The 24,508-nt window shown below is 37.3% G+C and overlaps 2 protein-coding genes and 1 long non-coding RNA gene across 3 annotated transcripts; 2 read left to right on the top strand and 1 right to left on the bottom strand.

Annotated features, from left to right (window-relative positions):
- The first annotated feature begins 800 nt into the window (after nt 1-800).
- On the top strand, nt 801-6,476 carry LOC113054622 (arrestin domain-containing protein 3-like). Its single transcript, XM_026220284.1, has 8 exons — nt 801-1,274; nt 3,181-3,262; nt 3,346-3,493; nt 3,604-3,706; nt 3,827-4,083; nt 4,168-4,324; nt 4,576-4,718; nt 4,810-6,476. Exons 1-8 carry the CDS (start codon nt 995-997, stop codon nt 4,876-4,878), a joined length of 1,239 nt encoding a protein of 412 aa, XP_026076069.1. The 5' UTR covers nt 801-994; the 3' UTR covers nt 4,879-6,476.
- Nucleotides 6,477-12,812: 6,336 nt separating this feature from the next.
- LOC113054621 (uncharacterized) lies at nt 12,813-16,927 on the bottom strand. Its single transcript, XR_003277409.1, has 3 exons — nt 16,802-16,927; nt 13,922-14,058; nt 12,813-13,044 (listed from the first exon to the last, which is right to left on the bottom strand). It is a non-coding gene; the product is annotated as an uncharacterized LOC113054621 (long non-coding RNA).
- A 4,136-nt stretch (nt 16,928-21,063) lies between these two features.
- On the top strand, nt 21,064-23,554 carry LOC113054620 (centrin-3-like). Its single transcript, XM_026220283.1, has 5 exons — nt 21,064-21,234; nt 21,696-21,831; nt 22,425-22,539; nt 22,674-22,865; nt 23,182-23,554. The coding sequence occupies exons 1-5, from the start codon at nt 21,218-21,220 to the stop codon at nt 23,223-23,225; spliced, it is 504 nt and encodes a 167-aa protein (XP_026076068.1). The 5' UTR covers nt 21,064-21,217; the 3' UTR covers nt 23,226-23,554.
- Nucleotides 23,555-24,508: the final 954 nt, after the last annotated feature.

The following is a 24,508-nucleotide window of genomic DNA, read 5'->3' as shown; positions in this document are numbered from 1 at the left end:
AAACTAAAATAATATTAGTCATGACAGCTACTCTTCTTGTTTTATTCAGCTGAAGTATTATATATTTTGTAGTATTTTGCATCAGTCATATTTAAAAACATGAGAAAACTAACCCAAAAGTTTCAGAAACATAATTTAACCTCAATATTTTCTCTTAATTCCCACATTGTATTTACATTTACATTTTACATTTATGCATTTATCTTACAAAAGAATATGATTTACATTGTACTTGTACAGTGCATTATGCAAACATATTAATGTACGTAAGATTTAGTCTGTTCTGTCAAAGTCTGAAGCAAAAGTTAGTTTTCCGTCTGTAGATATCAGTTTAAATGGAAGTATGCTATTAAGATGCATTATGCAATAACCACATTTAACAGGCAGGTGGCAGTAAAGAGCAATGGAAGAAACTGTGAATGGATGAGATTCTAATTAATTTAAATTTAATTTAACATAGTTCACTTTTGTATTGGATGTCAACAACGCAGAAAGTATTATACATTTGGACTGAAGCCGTTTTTTTTCTATTTACTTCCAGTTTCTTTTGTTTCACTATGATAGCCTACTGTATTAAATGTTTTTTTTTTTCTTCACGCCACTATGTGGTATTTCATACTATCATAATGTAATAGGTATAATAAAAAACAATCTCTTGTTCATTAGTAAAACACTTTGGGTGTACGAGTCTGTGAAGACCTTAGGAAAGCGGAAGAAGGGAGCAGCAAGCGGTCTTATCGATTGCGCATGCGCAGTCCGGTTGTTTTTCCACCAAGCGGAGGTATTAAAGCAGAGTCAGAGCCAGAGCGCAGAGACACAGCTGCATCTTCACATGCAGTTACAGCTAAACTCAATGATTAACAGACAAGTATAGCACTGAACCTGCCTGCAGCCTTTCTGCACGGCACAAACCTTAGATGGTTCATACAAAACATCTGACAGATGATTTGCTCTTTTTATTTTAAATAACTTACAGCTTAGTAAGATTTTCACCATGGTGCTCGGAAAGGTGAAAAACTTCTTTGTCAGCTACGACTGTCTCAATGACAGTAATGTCCCTGTCTTCGCCAGTGGGGACTCTGTCTCGGGTCGGGTAATCGTTGAAGTTACCGGAGAAATCCGCGTGAAATCTTTGAACATTCACGCCAAGGGACTGGCGAAAGTTCGCTGGACCGAGTCACGTAATGCTGGATCCAACACTGCCTACACACAGAATTTCACTGAAGAAGTGGAGTATTTAAACCACAAAGACGTCCTTATTGGACATGATCGAGGTAAGGAGCATTTTTTTATTCAGCACTTTTTATTCACGAAAGATGTTTGTTGGACTACAATGACAGATGCTTCTTAGGTTACACTGTGTCTTTTGTTTGCTTGCTTGTCAATTCTGTCTATATCCACTTTTAGTTTTTACTTTGTGAACGATTTAATCCATTGGCATAGGTATAACAAATGAAAAATAAAAATAAAAGAGATATTTATGAACCCTTATGCAGATGATGCTTGGTTGAAACGACGTCTTCATTGCTCCTAAAGAGTTCCAGTAATATTATTAAAAAAATAATAATCATCTTGAAATAGATAGTTAATTATTTAAAATGTATCCTAGCACAATTAATGTTTAAATGAAATTGTCTGTTAGAGCACAAGAGCTTATAAACAAGCCCTTCTGTCCAAAACAACCAGTTAATCGTTTAGTTTAAATGGTTTCTTCGATATCTGTAATTAGCGATTTTCATATCCACATTCTCTTTATAATCATATCGTGACGTGATTTTTTTATTATACGTTACAGTTTCTTATATATACTGTTTCGTAAGTTTGTAGCCTTTGTTAGAAGCGGTTTAAACCTGTTCAGAAACTGGTGGAGAGGTGGGGGTTGTGCGGACCGAGCCTCTGCTCGCTGATTGGTTGAAGTCAGTATTATCTCATCGCTGATTGGTGGAAGTGCTCGTGTGCCCACCCGGTGATATCATATCTTTGCCCGAGTGTCAAGACTGCGACCCAACTTATTCGCAATAATCCAGGACTGATTGGAAGTTTATTATAATGTTATATTTTCATTCTACACCTTCTGCATCATTCTGCATTTGTTAGAAGTATTTGGGCCAGGTCAATTGTGATAGAACAACTACAACAGCAAGAAAAACAAGTGAATTTGCTACCCATGCCACTGGTCAGCATGACTTTGGTTATGTCAACTGAAAATATGAGGTCACCATAAATGTAACCTTTATATTCTACAATGTAACATTTTGAGGTATGTTTTTTTTTTTTTTTTGTGGGTTGTCAAACTGAATTAAATGTACTCTGTAACAACCATTAAAATAGTGGAGTTTGAATGAAGTTTGAATGGAGTTTTAATTATGTCTTTTCTACTAATAAAGGAAGTAAAATTGTATTTATTTGCGTCTTGCGTATTTTTTAAACGTGTCTCTTCTTTTACACCTAAACCACGCTACAGTACACATGTGGCTTCCTTATGGAGGCGTATTCAAGGGAAAAGCATTCCGGTTCAGCCAATCATGAGCCGCCTAGTAATATATGCATGGGGAAATCCGGCAGAGAGATGCTGCTCGCGCCGGTTCAGTCTGGTCTTCTCTAGCTCTTGGCTGCCTTCGAATGACAGGCTCATAGTTATTCAAAGCAGGCTGTGGAACTGCTGAGGTGGCAGTAAAAAGAACAGAGACAGTAATTACACATTAAAAATAACAACGAAAGAAAACAACTGGTTCAACATGTTAATGACAAATTATTCCTGTTTTTATTTATGGCAAAATCTATTAACACAAGTCGTTGAAACTGCTGAGGTGAAAGTGAAAGAATGAACAAAAACTTTAATATCAGAAAATAAACCAAAAACAATAACTGTTAATACAAATTAGTATATTTAGGACTAAATATATATTAGAGCATTACATTTTTAATTAGTATGTTGTTTGTATGTGCATAGATTTTAAGGTTCCACTGATGTGACTTGGTCTATATGTTCACCCTTTTTTATTTTGAAAAGAATAATTTTTTTTGCTGACATTGTTTTAAAATGTTATGTTCTCTCATTCATTGAAAAATTAAGACCATGTGGGTCGTATCTCTGTCTTTGTGTTGTGTTTAGGGGTCTTGAGGAATATTACAGGTATGGTATATTGGTATATCGAATTTTATTCTCCTTTGTTTTAGATGATGACAGCTGCGATGAAGGCTTCACCATTCTTCACTCAGGGCGACACGAGTTTCCCTTCAGCTTCGAACTGCCCCAGATGTAAGGAAATCTCTTGCCTGATTATACAAATATATAAGGTATCAACTGAAATACTTACATAATTTTTTCATTCCTCTTTCCAGGCCTTTGGCGACATCCTTTGAAGGTAAACATGGTAGTGTGCGGTACTGGGTGAAGGCAGAGCTTCATAGACCATGGCTCCTGCCCATGAAAACCAAGAAGGAGTTCACCGTCTTTGAGCACATTGACATCAACACTCCATTGTTACTGGTAAGATTAAAGCATTTCAAGCCTAATCACCTTACAATGTAAAACAGAATGTTTGCTTGAGCTGTGGTATGATTTTAGAGGTTCTTATATTGTCCTTTTTTCATCTATAGTCTCCTCAGGCTGGCACAAAGGACAAAACCCTTTGCTGTTGGTTCTGCACCTCAGGGCCTGTATCACTAAGTGCCAAAATTGAGAGGAAGGGCTACACTCCAGGTGAGATTATAAATCTGCTTGTTGATGGACAGTTAGCCACCAGTTAACCACTTATTTGAAAGTCTTGTGTGATTTTGCCACTTGTTCAGATTAAGTCAATTTGATTGATTGTGTTTACAGGAGAGTCTATCCAGATCATCGCAGAGATTGAAAACTGCTCTTCCCGTGTTGTCGTGCCAAAGGCAGCCATCTACCAAACCCAAACCTTCTTTGCCAAAGGGAAGGTCAAGGAGATCAAACAACTCGTAGCTAACCTCCGAGGAGATCCTCTACCATCTGGCAAGACAGAGACTTGGGATGGCAAGATGCTCAAGATCCCACCAATATCGCCTTCCATTTTGGACTGCAGCATCATCCATGTGGAATATTCACTCATGGTGAGTCTACAAACCTTTTGATTCATGAAAAGATGAAGTGCTTGCCAATATCGGCCATGCAACTAACTTCTTGCTTCCCAACAGGTGTATGTGGACATCCCTCGAGCTGTCAACTTGACCCTGAACCTGCCCCTGGTGATTGGGACCATTCCTCTCCACTCCTTTGGCAGTCGCACCTCTTCTGTCAGCAGTCAGTGCAGCATGGCTATGAGCTGGTTGGGATTGCCTGAGAGACCTGAAGGTATGACACAAATCTTAAACTTCTTATCAGGCCCTTTAGATTATGGGTACTCAGTCCTGCTCCTTGAGGATCACCTTCTTTCAGAGTTTATTTCCCAGAGTCTCCAATAAATCCAAAGGAAGATCTCCAGGAGTAGGACTGAGCCACACTGATTAAGATGCCAAAGATGCTTCCACGTCTGTTCGACATGAAGCGATCAGCATGGAAGTCTTTTTTGATCTAACTGTTGATTTTGTCCTCAACTCTTGTAGCTCCACCAAGCTACTCTGAAATCATCACCGATGAGGAGCGACAGAACAACTTGGAGCTCCCAGCTGTGAGGGATGAGATTGAAGGACCACTTTATGCTTACATCCATGAGTTCCGCTTCCAGCCTCCACCCCTGTATTCTGAGGTACATTGAGTCCCCAGACCTTGTAGCTTGTATCTTGCTAATGCGAACTTGAGTTCCTATATTCTGTAACCTCATTCTTCTACCTTGATAGGTTGATCCCCATCCTGAGCAGGTGTGCGACACCATGGACAGGAGACCAGATACCTGTCCATCCCGCTGAAGGAGTGACCACACCTGACCAGTGCTGTCAGGGATCTCTTATCTCTACAACCTCAACTGGGGTTTGTTCTTTCTCCTTGAGGAGACATGAGCGTCCATCTTGGTGACGCAGATGGATATCCACCAGGAAACACTCCCAATCCAGGTCGAGTCCAGCTCAGTGGACTCAAATCCACTGAAGATCTTGAGTGATTCCCTTCCCCCTCCATCCTTGGTGAAAGGGGTACAGACAAGATTTGTCGGAGTAAAACTGTGCCCTTGACACCAAAATGGACTAAACGCAACACCACTTAGTGCAAGAATGGTGTCCAAACATCTCCAGCCTTGTTCTGGATGTGATTCTTCACTTATTTGAATGATTAGACCGAATCATCTCGAAGATTTATCGGTGATCATTGTACTAGGTGCAACAAATAACTCCAACCATCCTGCATCCACTCCCAACAGAATAATGACAGACTGTCTTTTTGTCAATTGTTTGTCATTTCTCAACTTCGAAGAAGTGGCTTTACCACATTGATTTTCTTTTTAAGAAGCGTTTTAAGAACGCCAGAAACTGTAGATGTGGATACATCAATACCTGCTCGAAAGCATTATGGGTAGGATTCTGACATGCCACGTTGCCTTTCTGCTTGAAAGAAACTGCGAGAGCATCAACCTGAACATGGCACTGATTCAAGTGGCAAAAGAAAAGAGACCATTGATGGCGAATAAAGAGGACACTCCTCAAGATTCCTGAAGACATTCCTGAATCAGTCCTAATATTCTCACTGTTACGAGCTACGCAGAGAACCGCACTCCAAAACTCGTTTAGAACCGCGTACTATATGTGCAACTAATAGCTAACTAGACTCTTGAACATATTCTTTTATTTTTTATGTACTCTTCTGCCTGTGGCTTGTTGGCATAGGCCTTTTTTTTGTTTAAAGACAATTAGCACTTTTCATCAGTTGCATTCAAAGTGCATACCGAAGCTTGACAAACATATGCTCTGACGTTTATATGTGATTCTAGGCATGTTTGTTTACATAAATCTGCTGTTAACAGACAACCTTAGACTAATGAATCAATCTTTGTGGCCTTGGCACAAAAACCATGTTTGTTTTTAATCAGTTTATGGCTGAATTTGTGCGCCGTGCTGACATAAACCTATTAAAAAGGGACTATGTAATTTTTGTGAACTGTATGCATCCTTACCTTGATGTTTGTGTTGGGTCATGGTAAAAATTGTTGCAGTTTTGTTTCGTCTTTTGAGTGTTTTACTTCAGATACTACAAGAACATTCTCAAACATGCACTTACAGGGAATCAAATAACCCTCATAGAGACTGAATCTGAAATGCATACTGCATATAGGAAGCTTCAGTCAGGCTGGTCCAGAGCTAATTAAACTAGCTTCCATTTTTTTCCATTTCAAGGGTTGATGGGTGATCTGGGTATTAAGCTACTCCCAAATTGAATGGTGCAATATCTGCTGTGTGTTTCCACAGTTTAGTATTCTCGGCTTGTTTCTAACTTTTGTATCATTTTGTAGGTTGTCTGTATGTTTGTCTGTTTTTGCTCCAGTCGGTTTAAATAAATATGCCATTTTATACAACAACTAAAGTTGAATTTTTATTTTATTATTTGTTAGAACTGAATTGAACTTGTTGGAACAAGAACATCAATTTACACAAGAGAGCATGACATATTTGGCAAACACAAATATGGAAAAAAAAATGGAAATGAGGTTGTATATCATAGTCAAGGCTATTGCCTAATGCTCGTGTCAAAAGAACAAAAAAGATCCAGAGACGGCGGTTACATCATGTGCTCTGCCGTGTCTAGAATTGTGACCCAGGTTTGTGAAACCTGATGGGATTAAATGTAAAACAACACGAAGCCTATATAGACAGACGGGTGTTACATATCCCGAGGTGAGATCTTTAACCAGTTCGCAGTGTTGACAGGCTTCATTGTGGAACATTTCACCACCAGAATTTACATTTTGTTTGCATTTAATTTGTACAACCTTTAAAGTTGAAAATTTGTGAATGTATTTATATGATTCTACTTCAGTGCATTCAGTTGGCTTCACAGGCATTGACTTCCTTTCAGAGGAAATGTCTTTTCCTGTCTGTCCTCTTGGCATTCCAGCAGACAGGCCATCCAAGGACCAGATGCTGACGGAGCACAAGGAGTTCGTTGTCTGTGCTTACACTGGCCTCATGTGCGCTAGGAACACTTCATATTTTCCACTCCTCCTCCCAGACTCAAATGGAGCAGATGTTTGCTCCCAAGAGCTGTAAGTGGACCACTAACCTACTTTCCCTCTGCTGGTCAGGGATAAAACTGGATCTCTTCAGCTCATTAGAGCTTATTGCTGTAAATGGAGTGTAAAATGCTCAGGTTTACAGCTGGAAATGTCAATTAAATTAAGATATACATCAAATGATTAATCACTAGGATTACATAGAGTATTAAACAAATTAATTTTAGTACACATCTGCACATATACAGTATATGCAAGTGACACAATGGGAACTAGAAGTTTGAAACAACATAAAATTCTGCAGCTGGACTTGACTACATGCCTCATAATAGGTCAAAAGTTTAGTGTATCCATAAAACATTTTCAACATGCATAATAATAAGAAATGTTTCTTGAGCAGCAAATCATCATATTAGAATGATTTCTGAAGGATCATGTGACACTGAAGACTGGAGTAATGATGCTGAAAATTCAGCTTGGACATCACTACATTCTAAAATATATTCAAATATAAAAAGTTGTTTTAAATTTTAAATTTAATATTTCACAATATTCCATTTTTACAGTATTTTTGAGCAAATAAATGCAGCCTTGGTGACCATAAGAGACAAAAACATAAAAAAAATCTTAATTACCTAAAACCTTTAGACGACTTGTTGTCTACTGTAGTATCTTCAACATTTCAATCCGATGCATAAATCGGCCTAAAATCAACACTCTTCCGTATCAAGTAGAACTGGAAGAGAAGTGTTTCTTAACGGAAAGCGGTGGTGATATAACAGCAGCTTCACCCTGGGCTTATTTTGACAAGTCTTAATAATTCAGGTGTCTCCAGATATGTTCCATAGGCAGCCTACTTTAGGTGATGAACTTGAAAAGACCTGTGACAGGCTGTGTGTGTGTGTGTGTGTGTGTGTGGCAGGTGTTTACTGCACTGCAGGATTAACCTGTGGGAAACAATTAGCTTGCGTCATCTGCGCTCTGTGTGCAGGGTTTAACCCGCCATACATGCTTCAACACATATCAAAAAGACTAGTGAAGAGAACATATAGCCTACCAGAGTCTAGACAAGCAGATGAAAGAATGAATGTTTTGAATGTTTGGATTTCTTCCAAGATTTTTTTTTCCATCTTAAACCTAGGTACCTACAAAGAAGTCCTAAAACAAATATAATGCATCTATGATATTGCCGCTTTTTTTTCATTCGCAACAGGTGCAAACACTGACGTGAGTGTGAAGCTTCATTCCCCTCTTACATAATGTCATGGATCTAAATATGCATGGAGGACACTTTCATAACTGTAAGGTTATGCCAGAAGCGGCGGGACATGTTTCTAAGAAGGGACGTGCTCTGCGAGTCAGGGATTGTCAGTCAGTCAGTGACGGTGCTGCCAGAGGGGTCAGTAGTGACACGCAGCACACCCCGACTTTCAGCTGAGTCAGTGTAACCAGTGGTCAGCAATGCATGCTCCGCCTCCTTTAACAGACATTCTGAAATGCCATTGGTGGAGGAGCGCCAGATCAGCTCCTGATTGGCTGCCACCTTCACAAAGTTTCTAGAAGGATTACACACACGTATTTTTAACTTATATAGTCATAAACTCGACATTAAGAGTTTATGACTATATAAATATAAAATAAATATATTTTTAAATATAATAATATTATTATTATATTTATAATATATAATACACATTCTATAATTTGCCTTTAGTATGTCCATGACCCATCAAAAAAAACAAAAACTTTTATGTACTGCAAGCTACAAAAAAATAAGCCTAGCATAAATGTAAAATGTATATAAATCTTATATTTTTATTTAGTCTTTTGATATTTTTGTTGAATTAAACTAAATGCAAATAAAGAAAGAAAGAATATAAATAAAGTAAAATAATAATAATAGCCTAAAGTAAAAAATATATAATAATAATAATAATAATAATAATAATAATAATAATAATAATAATAATAATAATAATAATAATAATAATAATAATAATAATAATAATAAACTGCAACAAGTAAAGTAAAGACTTGTCAAGTTCTCATATCAGTGCTTTCAAAATGATTAAACATTAAGCAGTAAAAAAAGCAAAGGCAACAATAATTCTTTGTTTCTGGCACCTTTGACACACCATGCAAATGAGTCATGTTTGTATTAAATACAGTGACATTGCGTGCAAGTCTGACTCGCTTGCTTGCAGTTGTTGATACAAGGGCGGCCACTGTGCCAGTGTTAAACAAGAACTGGTTTGGACTGGTCTCTGATGGAGGCCGGCCTCAGCAGCAACGTAATAGCTCTGCGTGTGCGCTTGCTTCTCGACACACATACTTGGGAGTGCTGAAATATTTTATCAGGGCACATTCAGGGCTGTGTGCTGTGAAGTGAAGGGCTGTGAAGAGTTCACAGGGAGTGCGGGCCGTACTATCAGTGTCCACGGCTCTCTCGTCTTACAGATCTGGCCAGTTCAATCCGGCTTCATTGACTTTTACAGGAGCTTATTTTAACCTGATCCATCCATTCAGCCAACCCAAATTGCTCTTGTCTGCTTTGACTGTGCATCTTTGCTGTTTTCCCATAAAAACAGTAATCTATCTATATCTCTCTGTCCATCCGTCCGTGCTATTTTCTTATTGTATAAACACATTCTTTATTTGTTCAGGGTAACTTGTGTGGTTAACCAAATTTGATTGATATTTTAAATAATGCTAATTTTCGTGAACACGTCCTCTGAGAAATACACCTGATTGCTTTAGAAAAGGTTATGTAATGCTGGTTAATTTTGTATTGTGCTCAGCAATGACTGGTACGCCAGACATACACACAAAACGATGTTGATTTATGATCGAAATGTCACATAAGCCAGCACTGTGTCAATATATCACACACATGTCCTGTCAAACGTCATCCAAACCGGAGGGGTCCAGAAGTTATAAAAAAACGATAGATGAAACCACAGATCATTAGTGTTCTAACTAATGTGACATTTGGATATGATTGTAATGTGGCAGCAACAGTTCTGCTGCATCTGTAGTTGCAGAGGCTGTACTGGTGTGTGAGTGAGATATCAGATGTCCACCGTTCAGCTTCGACTGAACGTACAGCAGTAGTCTGTAATCTAGACAGCAGGCATATGTCAAAAAGCTGCAGGCTTCAGATCCATTTCAGACTTTGCAAACAGTCACTACAGAGAGTTGATGACAGCTTGTGGTTTGGCAGCAGAACAGAACGCTTCCAAACCAGCTCTTGGATGACTTTTAGCATGCCTCTTAAATGTGAACGATGACCTTGTGTCAAACTAACCCTAACAGATAAACAGCAAAACGTAAGGGAACGGAAGCCTCCGACAACCGCAGGTCCATGAGAAAAGAGCCCATGAAGGTGTGATGGAAGCTTGAATGCTGAAACGCCTTGGATGGGTTCACTGTAGCACTGGTCTGTGACATGTTCCACTTCAGTAAGACCCGTCTGAAAACATGTCACTGCAGGATATGACAGACAGGATAGTTACAAGTTGGTATTTGTTGCAGTCAATCGCTGGCATGTCAAGTTTGAGTGATAAAGATGCCCTAGGGTTATTTGAAATTAATATTGAACTCAAACTAGCACATTCATAAGAAATGATAAGAGAAAAACTTCACTGCACGTACTTACACCTAAATAACTGAATAACAAAAGTTAGTGTTTAATTTATATTTATAATATCATCAAATAATGCCAATGTAAAAATGTGATAAAAGCGATATTTTGAACTGTTAACATTCAAAACCAACCAGATTTCACCAAAGTAAAGCAAAAAATCATTGCGTCACAATCTTTAGAACAGACTTAAGAAATGAGAATGTGATTACAATTAGTTATGAAATAATTTGTGATAACAGATTAAACAGATTCAATGCTTGTAATTCTTGTAAAGTATTTTGAATTAGACCTAGCCCACAAAAACAGGTGAAAAATAGAAATGTGTAGTCTCTTTGTTTCAGTGGGTTGTAAATCAGTAATAAATACACAAGCCTTACAAAGTTTGGGGTCAGTAGGATTGATATTTTTTTTTTTTTTTTTAAGGAAATTATTGTATTCAGCACAGACACATTAGAAGTGAGCAAAAGTGACAGTTAATACATTTATAATGTTACAAAAGATATTTTAATTTCAAATAAATACCGTTCTTTTGAACTTTATTAAATAATCCTGAAATAAATATTAAAGCAACTGTATGTAGTTTTATGTGACTTGGGATCTGTCGTGACTGATCCACACTCCGGAACAGAAGGGGGCAGTAATGCACCAATAAGATGGATGCCAACTGCCGTTAAAAAAGAAGAAGTCGCTGCCATAAAGCTTACAGACCCTAAAAATAGACATTTGGAAAGAAAACAGAAGTACCCATCAGAATGATTTTGTAACTGATATTTCAATGTACTGTTTATTTAAGCAGCACAACTGCTTTTAACTTTGACAATAATAAGAAATGTTTCTTGAAGTCAGCATATTAGAATGATTTCTGAAGGATCATGCGACTCTGAAGGCTGGAATAACGATACAGAAAATTCTGCTTTGCCATCATAAGAATAAATTATATTTGAAAGGATGTTCAATTAGAAAACAGTTTAAATTGTTAAAATATTCCACAATATTGCTGTTTTTACTGTCTTGGTGAGAAATGCTATATGCCAAGATGGCTTTTAGGTCAAAACCAGTTCCACCGACTGGTGCTTTTAAAACTGCTGGTTTTAGCTGGATTTTCCAGCAAGGAATCCCTGTTTGTGAGGAGACGAGAGAATCTCAACACAGAAAGTGAGGGGTAAAAAAAACACATCTCCTTTCTCTCAGACGCTCTCATATCTTAAAACAGGAAATGACACGAGTCGGCACATTTCACAAGAACAAACTTTCTGTCTTAGATATATGATTGAGGCCTACAGCTCCTTATGCTCTTCTCTGAGCGGGAGACATCGTTTCAAAATATCAAAGTGCAGCCTCATTCAAACAGTGCTGCATGCAAACAGAGGCGCCAGTCACACTCTTTACAGACAATGATCTTCAAATGGTGGAACAGGGAAGGAACTGCCTGTGAAAATGCTGCCTACATGGAAAGTTTAAACAAATGAAAGACTGGAGAAAGTGCAGTTTCATTAGTGCGAATGTTTATTTATGTGCTTCTCTCAAGAGAGAGTTTTAGCTTCAGTAAATTGTCTGTAAGAAATCGATCCGCTGTGAGAAATCAATAGTAAAGTGTAGTTACAGTTTCACATTCAGTGACTCCTATTTAGACAGAGCTTATCATCTATGAGGCAGTTAGGTTCATTTGTTGAGCAGACATTTTCAGTCCTGTTTTTCTTGCAAATATTTGGTAAAAATGATGGAGCCATATTTAAAATTTACTGATCAGTTTAAAGACATTAATTGATGGACTGGAGTAGTGTGGTGTGGATTACTTGTGGACTATTGTGACGTTTTTATCAGCTGTTTGGACTCTCATTCTGACGGCACCCATTCACTGCAGAGGATCCATTGGTGAGCAAGTGATGGAATGCTACATTTCTCCAAATCTGTTCTGATGAAAAAAAACAAACTCATCTATATCCTGTATAGTCTGTGGGTGAGCACATTGTCATCCAGTTTTCATTTTTGGGTGATCTATTTCATTCAAGACTCCATTTACTAACGCACCGTGTTGCCTTTAATGTGGTTTTTGTCTGAGCATGTGGTGAAAGCTCCCATTAAAGAGACATCACACACACTTATTTTACTGACGATTGAGGGCTGCTACCTGTAGATTTCTTAAATGCCTGACTTGGTTCAATCAAGAGTGTTCTGCACTGAATCATGAGGCCGTGAGGGCAGCTGCTGGTTGTGGATTGGATGTCAGAGCGGGTGATAATCTTCTTTGGCCATCTCTGATTTTATGTACCTCTGTGTGCGTCAGACAGAAACACAGATGTTATTCTCAATACTGTTGTTGTCCTTTAAATGCACATTTTACTAGCACTCTGATGCCACAATATCCTGATGATGTTTATGTTTTCTGAAATCAGCTGTGCAAGATTGAAATGCTGCAGGTGTTAAAGCTGCTGTAAGCAATTTAAGCCATTTTGCAGATGCAACCACATGCCCACACTTTACACAGACATGTAAGCAAAACCTTTTTTTTTTTCTTTTTTGTATATATAGGTCATTGTGATTGCTCATAATACCAGGTTCAGTAATATCTGTCAAATAAATAAATGAATATATTAAAAAAATTATATATAAAAAAAAGGTATTTTGAAGAATGTTGTTAGCCAGACAGTTTCAGTTCCCACTGACCTCCATAGACAAAAAATACAATGGAAAACAAAAATGGTTGGTTATCAATATTCTCCAATATATCTTCTTTTGTGTTCAGCAGAAGAAATAAATACAGATTTGGAATGACTGCCCCTTTAATAATTAAAAATTACATACTGCCATAATTATAGATTTCTAGAGATTGGTTTTATGCACAAGCACATATATAGGCTTTTTGTAAAAATATATATATATTTTAAATCCACCAAAAGCAGGTGTTTTTATGCAAATTTTGGGAAAGTCATAAATTTGTATGCAATTTTGGAAGTTTTTTTTAATAAATTTTTTCATGCAAGATCTGTATAATCATGGCTGGTTTTACAGTATCCTTTACTTATAACCACAAGAAAAAGTGGAAGAAGTCTAGAATATTTTTTCTCTTGTAAACCTTGTCGTGAACCAGATGCCCTGAACCATACCCGCACTGCTGATCTCAGCACTCACAGCCTTAAAAAAAACATACCAGCAGCAACAGAAAGTGAAAGCGGTTGTTCCTTTTTTGCAGCAGGAGTAATCGAGAGAACATCTTGTTCTGCTGTGAAGCAGCGGGCAGGCGTTAAGTGCACAGAGCCAAGTGGGATAGGGGGAGGAGCTTCACACCTGTGTGAATGACACAAAACAAAGCAGGTTTATTTCAGGGCAAAAAAACAAACCGACTCAAACCAGATATCCTATTACCGAGCATCAGCTTCTTTCTCACATCACACAGAATTTGTGCACCATACTCTCACAAGATAACAATACGTCAGAGATGCATCTGCACTCATGCCAGGAGATGCTTGCTTGAATTTGTTATATTTATATGATTTTTTTTATTTTATACAGAACGTGTGTATTGAGGGTATAATGTGTAACCTTTAAGCAACCCAGCTAAGAAACAGATGTTCTGAGAACATTTTCTTAAAGTCCCTCTCAAGTGTTCATCAAGGGTTAAAGATGAAAAGGGGTTTTCAAGCATCAAAACAAAAGTTTAATGAAGCTTTATTTCTTTTTTTGTGCATTAGAATGTGTCCTGTTTTTTTTTCTGAGCATAAAATAATGACTATCATATAATTTACTGTGATTTACAAAAAAAAAAAGAAGAAGAAAAACAAAAAAGAAAAGTCATTCAAACATGTTCCAGAATCATTAGATGGCGTCAAGGATCACAGTGGAGGCCCAAAATACTAATTGTCATTTGAAATCTTTACCAATATTTTCCTCTATCCTTCAAACCACTAGGTTTTATCCATTTGTCAGCAATAAGTTTTTAATCATTTAAAATATAATACAATTTTGTATGCTCACATACATTATTCTTTTATATATTTTAATATGTACAGGTCAGAATAAGTATGTTGAATGGATCAAATGTTTCAGCACAAATCTACAAATCATCAAGAAGTACACAAGTATGTGGATCCTTCATTTTTCATTTGAAGTCATTAGGATGAATGTTCAAAATTTCTTGGTAATGCAAATGTTACAGTAAGGCAACATTCATTCCGTTTCTTTTTAATGTTCTCTGAACATTCTGAAACAAGTAAAGGTAGTATTTTGTTAACATAAATGGAAGAACGTTTGTTCATAACTTTGAGAGAGCATTGTCAGAATGTTTCCAAAGTTCTGATTTACTTCCCTGTTCGCAAGAAAGTCTTTTGCATGCAAACATAACCTCCTGATGTTCACCTTTTTGAGGTCGGGTTGTTCCGTTCTGTGATACGGATATGGGATGACCATTTTGTGCCAATTACTGAGCTGTTCCCTGTCTGGCAATCATCTAAACCTTTTTTTCCCCTCATTCATATGCTTTACTTCTTCTTTAATCACTCCCAAATAATTATCTGACAAGCAACCAGATGATTCAAAACTTTCTGACCTATTTGGCAGATTTTACAAAATGATTCAGAGCAAAGTTACTATCCTTTGCGTTAAAGTCAACATAAAATCATATTCACAGCTCTATTTGCTTCAGTAATATGACATATTTTAAGATAATTTTAAGATAAAGTATCACAATTACCTTTTTATTTATTTAATAATAATTATTTTAATATATATTGGATGGTCACAAGCTTCCATACTGGACTCCTCTTATACTAGATTGATTCACTTTTGGGCACTAAAGGCCTTGACTGCTGCATCAGTATTTTGCTTTCTATGTAAACACACTCATTTTGCACAAATGCAGGTTTTTGCACCCGAATGCAGTTTTCACCATCCTGAGCTATCACAGAAGGTCGGTCAGATGGCACCAGAACAACTGGTCTGTTTTTCTTGGCTTCGGGAGAGATTGGCCAGATCCCAGGATCTCCTGTGGCGTCATGATTTGGAATTGTGTACACACAACATCTGCCTTTCCTTCTTTCTCAGCGAGAGAAAACAAGCGAGAAGCCACATGAGCGCATGTGGTCTTTAACCTTCTGCCACAAGAAAAACATCTCCACATGATTATTACTGCAGTGGACGGCCCTGTGAAGTCACACGTTCCTCCAATGTCTGGATAAAAACGGCTTCTGAAGGAGCTTTTATGTGACCTCACATAAAGTGTTTGTAAAAAACTTTGTATCCATTTAAATGCATATTACACATTAAAATTAGACATTAAATACCTCATGCACCATCAACTGCACGGCTGCATGACACATTGTCTTCATCATCCAATGAGAATGCAACAACAATGAGGGGGTGTGTCTAGAATCACGCCACCACTGAGCTGAAAGAACAGGTATTTGGGGAGGAGCTAAAGCAGTGTAAGATGTACTGTACTTACTGTAACTCTGGTTTTCCCACCACATAACACAATGAATCAGTAGGATAGACTAATAATGCTAGTCCTTTTAAGTACTTGACAACCACTGATTACATCTTAAATTGAACATCAAACAAAAAATATATATTCAAACAATTCTAAAATGTAAACATTTGGAAGATGATTTTATGCAAAGACTTTTTATTATATAGTATATATTTTTATCATGTAGTAATCGCATGTATTAAAATATGATTAAATATTGTATATTAATATAATATTAAATATTATAAACTGCATATAATTATTTAATTTGTATGCATACTGTATATTAATAATTATAATAATTTAATATTATATTATTATATATATTCCAGGACATATACTATATCTACAGGACAAATCAACCTTTCTAACTAACGTATCTGTGTAACACATTTCTATAACCTTTATAATAGGCAGATTAAAAAGCAGTCACAGAGTTTTGTCAATGACTTCCTCCATCTCAGAGCAGTACGTCGTATAATTATCTCTTACAACAGCAGCTGTGAAACCTCCGAAGGCTGTCTTCCCTAAATTAATCACACAGACGAAAAAAAAAAACCCTCCCACCTTCAAAGAGCCCTTCAGTGCTGAAGGCAGCACCCAGCCGCCGGTCTGAACTAGATAGCTCCAGCCTCAGCAGCATCACAGTAGTTCCTCATCTGCTTTTGTTCAGAATGAGCCAGTCATAGCTCCCCCACAGATGCCTTACAAAGCAGTGCACTACAACACTCTATAAAACTGTTTTAGGCTACATAAAACGTAGTAGTGTGCTTCAAATGACTGGTGGAACACAGCCATACTAGGAAATATTTTAAAAATGATTATAGATAGATAGATAGATAGATAGATAGATAGATAGATAGATAGATAGATAGATAGATAGATAGATAGATAGATAGATAGATAGATAGATAGATAGATAGATAGATAGATAGATAGATAGATAGATATTTTAGTTAATACACAACATCACAACAGTCTAGCAAAACACAAGCTAGTCCAGATGTTCCAGACGTTCGAGGGTCCTGAGATCCTTGCACTGACTGTCACAAGTAGGCTAATGAAATGAATGGACTGTCACATGACCAGCACCGTCCAATAGGAACATTGGGATACACAGACTCTGTTCTAGTACAAAACTCCAGCAGTGGTGTGTCACCGTGTGCACTAGTACTATCAGAACTCAGACTTTATGCTTTCTCTTTCGAGACAGACATCATGTACTTTCCGAAACCCTCTTCCTTCAGTCGGCGTGCATGCAAGAGATCAGCTTGTGATCATGGAAATTGTGCAAAAGCTGAGTTGCCAGCAACCGCTCACACCTTGTGTGTGTGAGTAGCCTAATGATTATTGAGTCTGTGAACAATTCTGTTGTTTTTTTAACAGGACACCTATCAACTGTCAACGGTTGCCCGGAGGTAATCTTTGTCGTCATGGTAACAGACTGTTCAGGGGCCAGTTGCAAGTTCAGCCAAAACATGAAAGCAGGTTTTGCTGCATTCCACTTTAATGATTAAATCCTGCAAGCGTGTTTTGCATGTTTCCCTTTTCTTTGTTTTTAATTTTTGCATGTGCATTTTTTGCAAGTAAGCATGCCTCCATGGTGGATTTGTTTTTCCTGAAGTCAGTATGTCAGATTAAGTTAACTCTTCACCCTATGAGTTTTTCTATGAGGTTAATTAGTACAGCTCATGCACGTCACAGGATTAATCGGTTCAACTTTCAGTTTCAGTCTATAGGGTGTTTTTGTGTGACCTTAAGACCTTTCAAGCTCAAACCCATAACCCCTTCTTGAGACCAGACAGAAACATTTTGTGCTCTTCAGAGGAAGTGGTGAGGGAGCCACCCATCTCACTTCCCTAAACGTGCTGTGAGGATACTGCCACCAGTCATGATAATATAATAAAGTGAGAGAATACTAGTATTCTATACATTAATTACATTACACTGTGAATGTGACAAAACCATGTGCAAAGTTTTAAAGAGTTTCTTTGACTCTCTGTTGCAATTCAAGTTAGAAAGGCTCCATGTCAGTGTTGTCATGGTGTAGGGCGTCCTCTATTGGTGATAGACTGTAATCGCCCAAAATCTATTCTTTTTTGTTTTTGCTAACAATTTGCTGTTTAAATATTTTCATTAAAAATTATATTTATTAATATCAAGAGAAAGTAAAAATTAATTAAAAGACAGTTTTATTTCACCAGAGTTTTAGTACATTTTGATTCAATATTGAATCAAATTAATCATTTCTTGCTTTGTATGACGATCGGTAAATCGATGTAATTATTATCATCAGTTTATACTGCATTTATATATATATATATATATATATATATATATATATACAATGTACGGTGTAGCCTACTTTCATTAGGAAAATAAAAACACAATAACGTTCTCACTTACCAACCAATTTCAGAGGTTAAAAAACAGTTAAAAAAAACTTTGCCTCCAGTTGTTTAGTAAGGTTTGGAAAATTATTAATTGAAAGCTCACATTTGTCTCACTTGATGATTTCGTTGATTTTTTCGGTTTACAAATGTGTTAATTTAGTATAACTGTGACATATTCATGTAATGTAATTTGAATGTACATTACATGATATGTAGTTGTTTTATTGCTTTCTCTGTGTTCAATCGCAACATTTTTCTTTCTTTTTTTTCTCTCTTTCTTGTCTCAGGTCAGAACACAGCCCATTCCCTTTGAAGTACTGGGATAAAACCTAAATAATACATCTTTAAACACTAATAATTACTACTATCAGTGAGAAAATTTAATAAAACTAGTAAATACAAATCACACACTTGAAGTCTGCCATTCATTTTGATAGCACTTTAGCCTATAGAAGAATACATCTAATAATAACACAAAGTGTTAACACATGTAACTGATGAGGCTATGGATCCAGTGAAAATGAAAATATGCACTGATACAGTGCACAGTAGAAACATAGTAAAAGTGATATGTTAGATTAAAAAGTATATGTAGTACAACTTAAAGTGAATAATATGAAAAGCGAGTACAACGGTATAATAACATCTGAGATATAATAGGTTTATTAAATTCTATGTATAATATGAATAATACCATAATAAATAACTGAACAACAATAGGTTAATAATAGCAAGAAGATTATGTAATATAAAGGGTGGACTAATACAGAATAGATTAAAATGAAGAATAAATTAATAGTAAAATAAATAGTAAAATAAAAAAAATTGAAATGTAATTTTAAAATACTAATTATTAATCAAATTAAGACACAACTAATGATACAACACAAAAATATTGTGGACATGAGTTCCAAATTGTGTTTAATTAATGAGCTCCTAAAGTATAATATATACATGTAGCCTACTCACACACACACACACACACACACACACACATTCAGAGGATTTTCTATTATATATATATATATATATATATATATATATATATATATATATATATATATATATATATATATATATATATACACACACACACACATTAGTAATGTCAAGCATCGTCAAGTATTATATATATGCTTGACATTTTGTTCTATAATGCACATTAAACACGCTCATGCAGAAAACACACATTTTGAAACAGTGGTTTGTTTTTCGATGTATGATGGGCGGCACTTTGGAGCCTTTTCGCGACTTGGTTTATTCAGATCGGCACTTCGGAGCCTGTTCGCGACTCGGTTGATTCAGGTCGGCACTTCGGAGCCTGTTCGCGACTCGGTTGATTCAGATCGGCACTTCGGAGCCTGTTCGCGACTCGGTTGATTCAGATCGGCACTTCGGAGCCTGTTCGCGACTCGGTTGATTCAGATCGGCACTTCGGAGCCTGTTCGCGACTCTGTTGATTCAGATCGGCACTTCGGAGCCTGTTCGCGACTCTGTTGATTCAGATCGGCACTTCGGAGCCTGTTCTCTGTCGCGACTCTGTTGATTCAGATCGGCACTTCGGAGCCTGTTCGCGACTCGGTTGATTCAGGTCGGCACTTCGGAGCCTGTTCGCGACTCTGTTGATTCAGGTCGGCACTTCGGAGCCTGTTCGCGACTCTGTTGATTCAGGTCGGCACTTCGGAGCCTGTTCGCGACTCTGTTGATTCAGATCGGCACTTCGGAGCCTGTTCGCGACTCGGTTGATTCAGATCGGCACTTCGGAGCCTGTTCGCGACTCTGTTGATTCAGATCGGCACTTCGGAGCCTGTTCGCGACTCGGTTGATTCAGGTCGGCACTTCGGAGCCTGTTCGCGACTCTGTTGATTCAGGTCGGCACTTCGGAGCCTGTTCGCGACTCGGTTGATTCAGGTCGGCACTTCGGAGCCTGTTCGCGACTCTGTTGATTCAGATCGGCACTTCGGAGCCTGTTCGCGACTCTGTTGATTCAGATCGGGACTTCGGAGCCTGTTCGTGACTCGGTTTATTGAGATCGGGACTTCGGAGCCTTTTCGTGACTCGGTTGATTCAGATCGGTCCTTCGGAGCCTGTTCGTGACTCTGTTGATTCAGATCAGCACTTCGGAGTCTGTCTTTATTATCGTGTGACGGTTTGTAGGTGTCCAATCTGTCGATGAGTCAGGTATGTTTTCTTCTGTCCTGGTGTGAGAGTTATGAGAGTTGCCCGCTCCAATATGGCGGCGACGTTGACGTGCGGTCGAGCGGCCAATGAGGCGTCTAGGTATTTATATCATTACGTCGTGACTATTAATTAAGACCGCCCATTCCTGGACCAGCCCTCCAATCAAACAGGCTCAAACCCAGGTCTGTTTCCAAACAACCAATCACAATTAACGTTATCCGGACGCTCAGACCTTCACAGCCAATCGGAAACGTTTCCTTGACAGTCAACTAGCAACGCGCTGCGCTTGGCGTCTGTTTTGTGTTTGCAGCACTGCAGTAGCTGATTAGCTCGACTGGAGAAACCGAACTGTAATCTCGTTGGTCTGATTTGATTCTCTGTATCAGTTATTTATTGCTAAACTGTAAAAATGAGCCTAACTCTAAGGTAATGTGGTGTTTGATGGATAGAGGTTTTATTTAGAGACCAATTGTTGGTGTGTGTAGCATTACTAGCCGGTGTATGTGAACTGTTGACACTGTATTTTTTATTATTAACAGCAATAATAGTGATTATAACCGTTAAATAATAACATAAATAGATTAAAAACTTCAACTCATATTGCCTTACAAAGAAGAGCACCACGCATTTACTTATTTAGCCATAAAATGACATATTTAAACGTTTACTCTCAAGTCACCTGTATTTCTGTGCATCATATGCATGTTCTGTTGGACCTCAAAATGTTGTCTAGGGAGACGGGTCGAAAGTGTGTGTGTGTGTGTGTGTGTGTGTGTGTGTGTTTGTTTGTTTGTTTGTTTGTTTGTTTGAGAGAGAGAGAGAGAGAGAGATTTGAAGGGTATCTGAACTAATGGAAAATTAATAAGGTGGCTGATTTGTGCTTTAAGGACTGACCTTACTGCTGATAAGAATAAGAGGAAGAAAAGGAAAGAACTTACTGAGGAGCAAAAGGATGAAATCAAGGAGGCGTTTGAGCTCTTTGACACAGACAAGGATAAAGAAATAGATTATCACGAGTTAAAGGTAAAGATATAATTTTAGAAACAGAACACACATGTGCAGTGACTATTCATCAGTTTAAAAGTGAAAAAATTAAAGGAATAATTGACCCCAAAAATGAAAATTTGCTGAGCAAATAATGTAATACTATATTTCTCCAAATCTGTTCTGATGAAGACACAAACTCATCTACATCTAGGATGGCCTGAGAAGGAGTACATTTTCAGCAAATTATCATTTTTGAGTCAACTATTCCTTTAATGGTGAAATATTAACAGATAACCAAAGACAAACTGAAGTGTTCCTTTTTTTTAATGCAGTTAACCATAATACCAAAGAGAGTAACCAAATAACATTTTTTACAAATAAGAAAAAAGTTGTATGAATAATTATATAAATATTTAAATCTTTTAACTTTGTCTTAATTTTTAAAATATTTAATTATTTATAAATAACTGTAAGATTAATTAGAGAGGATGACAAGGCACAGTTTCTCAAAACTCTAAAACATTATTTAATATAGGGTTGTAGTGACTTTGTATTCATTTTGTTCAGTAAACACTTAAAAATGAATCGTAGTAGCTCAAAAATACAGATATTTAAAATCTGTGTCCCAGGTGGCAATGAGAGCTCTGGGTTTTGAGGTGAAGAAAGTAGATGTGTTGAAGATCCTAAAGGACTATGACAGAGAAGGAACTGGGAAAATAACTTTCGAAGATTTCAAAGAAGTGGGTGAGTTGAGTCTATTACTCACTAATAGGTCTTGACAATAGCTATGCTTCCATCCACATTGTATTTATGTGAATTTTGGGATGATGAAAACATGTGAAGACCGATAAGAACCAAGTGATATCATTTTCTTAAAGTGACAGACATGATATTGGAGCGAGACCCAAAAGAGGAGATTCTGAAGGCGTTTAAACTTTTCGATGATGATGAAACGGGAAAGATAAGCCTGAGAAACCTGCGGCGTGTCGCTCGTGAGCTGGGCGAAGACATGACTGACGAAGACCTGCGAGCCATGATTGATGAATTTGACACCGATGGGGACGGAGAGAGTAAGTTGCTGGATTTTTATCTAGGGAGAGGAGAAAAAGTGCTATTTTTATTGCCTCTGATGAATGGAAGTAATTACTGTGCTTTTCCCAGTTGGCCCAAAGTGCTTTTTTCAATTAAGGCACAGCAAATCAATGTATTGCAGCCAACAAAAATGGGAACAGTAGAAATGAAGGCTGAGTTGAAAGCTGTTTGTGTGTCCTTTGGCGTTGTGAAGAGCTATATGTAATTTAATCAGCAAAATATTAATAATTGTCTGTGCTGTGAGGAAGTAGGTTAAAAGCAAAGTGAATCACATTTGTTCTTGGTCTCTTTCAGTTAATCAAGAGGATTTCATCTCCATCATGACCGGCGACTCGTGAGCAGCTGTGACCCAATGAAAATGTGTGCTGAAGATTTGGCTGACCTTATTCATGAGCAGTAAACCACATTTCAGATGTATGGAATGGTAGGTGCGACTGGTGCTGAAATTCTGGACAGATGCTTGAACTGTAATGGATGTGAAGGACAAATGACATTTTGGGTCATTAATATGAATAGGTTGGTTTGATTTTTATTGGGATATTTTGTATTTGATCATTGCAAATGTGTTATGTCTTGAGTATTAATAGTTTGTGTTGCAACTGTTCATTTTGCGTTTGAAATAGCATTGCAGAGTACTATTAATTGTAAATACACAGTAAAAAAAAAAGAAGTGTGTTTGTATCTTTGACTAAAGTGCAGTGTCATCATCACAGCCATGTTGCTTCTCAAGGACAGCATGGGATAAAACAATGCTAAATACATTTATTAAATTAAATTATGCTGCAATAGCATATTTATTCAGCTGGTCCAATTTCTTTTTTTTTTTTTTTTTTTTAGAACAAGATTTCTCAGTCTTGGCCAAAAGAGGGAGACATTATTTAAAGAAAAGTTCAGCTGTTGACTGCAGTTGGATGTTATTATAATCCAGGGCAAAGAGAGATCGCTGTTCAAAAAGATCGAAACTTTTAACAAAAATATAGTTCTTAATAATACACCTTTAAAAATAACAAAAATAAGGTACGAATATAATACAATCAGAATCCTTGCAAAGTCAAGGAAACTCGTGAAGAAAATCTGTGGCAGAATGTGTGTGTGAAGTACACTCTTCAAAAAATCTTTTTTCAAAGAGCTGCTCGGGTTCATTGGAAAAGTTTAACATCTACAAAAGTTTTGCTCCTTGGCTCGATCCTGGGCCAGATGTCTGCCTATGTGGGATCGATTCAGCTGTCAAAACAGTGTGACGGTGAGATGACAGGAAGGCTTTAAATGGATGAATGTGTTGAGCATCACCTCTTATAACACTATCCAAAATGAAACGTGTGACTGCCGCAGCTCTGCAGAGGCTGATCGATGACTCCAGGCGTATCTGTACTGCTGTGAGGATAATTTGGTCAGTGTGTCTCTGTCTGGAAGCAGAGGTGGCTCTGCATGAGGTAATGAGAATCAACTACACACAACATCATCATGGATACGGTTCAGCAGATCACTATAAAACCATGTGTGTTAACCTGCTGCATTTAAACCAAACAAATCGGGCCAAAGAGATGAGCAAGGTTTGATTAATGCCAGAACAAATTGATCAAATAAGCAGGATTTAAAATAATTAAATTTAATATAATAT

This window comes from Carassius auratus, chromosome 35 (genome assembly GCF_003368295.1).
Source record: "Carassius auratus strain Wakin chromosome 35, ASM336829v1, whole genome shotgun sequence".
NCBI classification, from domain to species: domain Eukaryota; kingdom Metazoa; phylum Chordata; class Actinopteri; order Cypriniformes; family Cyprinidae; genus Carassius; species Carassius auratus.
Note: the sequence above shows the minus strand (reverse complement) of the source record. Positions and strands in the feature narration are given on the sequence as shown.